Raw genomic sequence first — 4,259 nt, 5'->3', positions numbered from 1 at the left:
AAACAGATGTTTTTGTCGGCAAACCAACACAAACACAAGAAATTGCCGTGAGAAAATGACAACAAACTGCTGTCATTGCTCTACTGCCAAAATTGTTGTTGTGGAAAATATTATTGGAAAAAAAATCTAGTCTATTTCAAATAAATTAAACTGTAGATACGGCCAGGCCGTTCTAACGAAAACAAAAAAAACTAAATTAAACTCTCCTCTTATTAAGTTCAAACCAAATAATGAACGAGAGCGCTTTGATATTGTCGATATTTTTAAAAGAGATAAGTCGCATTTCAAGTTGAACGTCACTTTTCGATGACCGATGAGACGCCATTGGTGCGGTGCGATCTTTCTAAACAAACCACATGCGTTTCACATCCAAAATAAAGGAACAACATTGCCGAAGTTTGTGAAAATGTCTCGACGTCCTGAACACATCGCTCCACCGGAGATTGTGAGTGAGAAAGTTAATTCATATCTCTTTAATGTACTTCATATCTCATTCATACCATTGCAGTTCTACAACGAGGATGAAGCGAAAAAGTATACAAACAACACACGCATAATTGATATTCAGGTACAGATGTGTGAACGTGCCATCGAACTTTTGGCACTGGATCCGGACGATGATTCTCCGCAACTAATTCTCGATATCGGTTGCGGTTCTGGACTTTCCGGTAGTGTGCTCGAGGATCAGGGCCATTTTTGGATCGGGGTCGACATATCCAACCACATGCTGGACGTCGCAATTGATCGTGAGGTCGAGGGTGATTTGTTGCTCGGTGACATGGGTGAAGGGATGCCTTTTAAAGCTGGTACATTTGATGGTGCCGTATCGATTTCGGCTCTACAGTGGCTTTGTAATGCGGATAAAAAATCACACGTTCCACCGAAACGGTTGTATCAGTTCTTCAGTACCCTGTTTTCGTGTTTGGTAAGTTGTACCGATGTTTTTCGTAGTTTCCCTGTAATTATGCCGCTTTTTGTTTGCTGCAGACTCGCAATGCCAGGGCGGTATTTCAGTTTTATCCTGAAAATGCAGATCAGATCGAGCTGGTGACTTCGCAAGCTATGAAAGCTGGCTTCTACGGTGGTATTGTAGTGGATTATCCCAACTCTACGAAGGCGAAGAAATACTTCCTAGTGCTGATGACTGGCGGTGTAGCTAAGCTTCCCGTGGCTCTCGGAACTGATGAAAGTACGGGACAGATCGGATACAATCGAAAGCAAGCGGAATACGCGAAGAAAGCTCGGGGAAAACCACTGAAAAAGTCCCGCGAATGGGTATTGGCCAAGAAGGAACGCCGAAGGGAGCATGGTGAAGAAACGCGCAGAGATTCACGATTCACGGCAAGGAAGCGAAGTGGACGGTTTTGAAAAGTAAATCATCATCTTCATAAATCAATCAAAGAAACTTAGCTGACGCGTTGACTTTCGACTCTCGTTGCACAGGAGCCTTCTGTATATTGTTATTGTTCTAAAATATGTACAGATAAATAATACGATGACTCCTGTTTAACACAAACTGTATACCCTTTGGCCTTTTCAAGGCTCATCTTTCGTTACCGGTTTGGGAGTATCGTAAGTACCCTCTTGGAACACTATCACACAGTACACTACACAAAAAAATAACAGCGGGAATATGATGTACTCATGCTGCAGGCGGGTTTTGAAAATCTCTTCTCGCTCAGCCTTTTTCTTGAACCGTTCCTCTGCCTTTATCTTTTGGTCGAACTTCGACCCGTAATGGCAACGGGCCCACTCGTCGAAGTCGTAGATCGGAGTTCGTCCCGTTGCCGTCGGAGCATGGGTCCTGGTCATGCGTTTCTTATAGAACCGAGTCTGAGCATCGTCCTCAGTGTGTTCTGCTGCCTCAGTCGCTGCTTCGCTCGCAAACTGTCGACCTGCCGTATGCAGAATACCTTTGTCGTACAGCTTCCTCAACCGGTAGTTCCCTAGGACCTCGTACGCTGCAGTGATATCCCGAAATTTTTCGGCCGCTATTTCGCTGCCCTTGTTTTTGTCCGGATGGTACAGTTTGGACAGCTTATAGTACGCCTGCTTAATATCGTTCTGAGTTGCGTTCGCTGTCACGCCTAGCGAATCGTAGTGACTTCTACGGAACGTCACGGAACAGCTGATCCATCGTTTCGGAGATCCGAAATATTTCAGCAGAATTGCTCGACCGAGCCATCCGTTCAGTAGATGACGGGAAGGTAACATTTTAGGAAATGCATCTACCGACTTTAACCATTTTCTATTCATTTATCTACACTACAAACCGGACCGCAAGACCTTTTGCGCAACTTTCAAAACACACCAAAACAATAAATTTCCACAAATTATGTCATGTTTATGTAATTTGACGTTCGCTGGACTGTTGTTTGACAGCTGTGTTTTAAACATCGCATAAACATCGCGGATAGGCCGCCCAAGGTCACAGTCTGTTCACACAAGAGAGATTTGGCACTACGGCGTAGGCGCATAGTTGTTAACGTTCAAGTAGGCAACCGAATACCCGGGTATTTTTTCAACTTTAAACTGCAATTACTTTTGATTCATTGCTTGTATTGACCTGAAATGTTCATTAGCCTCCCAACCTTTTATTTAAGATTTTTTGGTGTATACATTGTAATTTTCAAGAAGCAGTAAGTATTTTATTATGATTTATTTTAAACTTTACCACGTAAGTTGGCAACCAGCGTAGCCGGGTATTCCATACATTTTGTATTGAGCATGAAGTTTCTTTTCTGCTTCTTTTCTTAATGTGCATATTTTCGAGTAAAACTCAGTGGATTTAAAATTTAAAATGTATCGAGAGTTTTATCAAAACCTAAAAAACATAATGAATGAATCAAATAGATTTTAGATCTGCCAGATACATACCAGCTGTTTTCAGATTTCTAATACCAGGAGAGCATGTTTTACAAGAGGTACCTGGTACCAGCCGAGCAAGATGGCGGAAGATGGCGCGCAACTTCTTATGCAATTCCATACGAAATTCAATACAAAACCAGCTGTTTTCAAATTTCCGATACCAGAAGAGCATGGTTTTCCAGAGGTGAAATCGTCCTTCCCCCTACCCCCCTTTCCCCCACCATCGCTAACTTCCCGGTGCTTCCCGATAGTTGCAAATCCCAAGTGCAAGTGAGATGGATGAAATGGGAAGTATTCCTCATCTCTCGCTCAAACTTTTCATCGACTGGTACGAAATGCCATACAAAACCAGCTGTTTTCCGATTCCGATTCCGATTCCGAAGAAGTAGCACCTTGTATAGCAATTTTGGTCGAAACGCGCCGAAAGGTATGTAATATTTAAACTCTAACTTTCCCGTTGATCGAGTAAAATTTTGCAGCAATTTTGCTAAAAAATCGCCAAAAGTTATGCAATTTTTAAACACTAACTTTCGCGTTGGTCGTGAAAAATTTCTTCGAAAACTACCAGTTTTTGAATGTATAATACCAGGAGAGCATCCACGGAAGAGGTAGCGCCTAGTACAGCAATTTTGCTCGAAAACCGCCTAAAGGTATGCAATGTTTAAACACTAACTTTCCCGTTGGTCGTGAAAAATTTCTTCGAAAACTACCAGTTTTCGAATGTATAGTACCAGGAGAGCATGCACGCAAGCGGTAGCACCTGGTAATTTTGCCCGGCCGGAAGGTATGCAATGTTTATACACTAACTTTTCATACAAACCAGCTGTTTTCAGATTACCGATACCAGGAGAGCAAGATTTCCAAGAAGTGACATCTTCCTTCCCCCTCCCCACCCTTCCCCCTACAACCATCCATGGCGGCCAAGATGGCGGACCAAGATGGCGGACAAGATGGCGGCCAAGATGGCGGACAAGATGGCGGACAAGATGGCGGCCAAGATGGCGGACCAAGATGACGGCCAAGATGGCGGACAAGATGGCGGACAAGATGGCGGCCAAGATGGCGGACAAGATGGCGGACAAGATGGCGGACAAGATGAAGGACAAGATGGCGGACCAAGATGGCGGACAAGATGGCAGACAAGATGGCGGCCAAGATGGCGGCCAAGATGGCGGCCAAGATGGCGGACAAGATGGCGGACAAGATGGCGGACAAGATGGCGGACCAAGATGGCGGACAAGATGGCGGACAAGATGGCGGACAAGATGGCGGACAAGATGGCGGACAAGATGGCGGACAAGATGGTGGACAAGATGGCGGACAAGATGGCGGACAAGATGGCGGCCAAGATGGCGGACAAGATGGCGGACAAGATGGCGGACAAGATGGCG

At 44.6% G+C, this 4,259-nt stretch overlaps 2 protein-coding genes across 2 annotated transcripts; one reads left to right on the top strand and one right to left on the bottom strand.

Annotated features, from left to right (window-relative positions):
• Window positions 1-317: 317 nt before the first annotated feature.
• On the top strand, window positions 318-1,507 carry LOC128309847 (probable 18S rRNA (guanine-N(7))-methyltransferase). The gene is made up of 3 exons (XM_053046329.1): window positions 318-445; window positions 509-925; window positions 988-1,507. Exons 1-3 carry the CDS (start codon window positions 407-409, stop codon window positions 1,366-1,368), a joined length of 837 nt encoding a protein of 278 aa, XP_052902289.1. The 5' UTR covers window positions 318-406; the 3' UTR covers window positions 1,369-1,507.
• Window positions 1,412-2,332, bottom strand: LOC128309848 (dnaJ homolog subfamily C member 30, mitochondrial). The gene has a single exon (XM_053046331.1). It carries the CDS (start codon window positions 2,254-2,256, stop codon window positions 1,537-1,539), a length of 720 nt encoding a protein of 239 aa, XP_052902291.1. The 5' UTR covers window positions 2,257-2,332; the 3' UTR covers window positions 1,412-1,536.
• Window positions 2,333-4,259: the final 1,927 nt, after the last annotated feature.

Source organism: Anopheles moucheti, chromosome 2 (genome assembly GCF_943734755.1).
Source record: "Anopheles moucheti chromosome 2, idAnoMoucSN_F20_07, whole genome shotgun sequence".
NCBI lineage: Eukaryota > Metazoa > Arthropoda > Insecta > Diptera > Culicidae > Anopheles > Anopheles moucheti.
This window is presented reverse-complemented; position numbering and strand designations above follow the sequence as displayed.

Excerpts from the sequence above, each read along its gene's own strand:
- LOC128309848 (XM_053046331.1), bottom strand. The coding sequence starts at position 2,256 with ATGAATAGAAAATGGTTAAAGTCGGTAGATGCATTTCCTAAAATGTTA.
- LOC128309847 (XM_053046329.1), top strand. The coding sequence starts at position 407 with ATGTCTCGACGTCCTGAACACATCGCTCCACCGGAGATT. Across the intron at positions 446-508 it reads ACATCGCTCCACCGGAGATT|TTCTACAACGAGGATGAAGC; the intron begins GTGAGTGAGAAA and ends ATACCATTGCAG. Across the intron at positions 926-987 it reads GTACCCTGTTTTCGTGTTTG|ACTCGCAATGCCAGGGCGGT; the intron begins GTAAGTTGTACC and ends TGTTTGCTGCAG.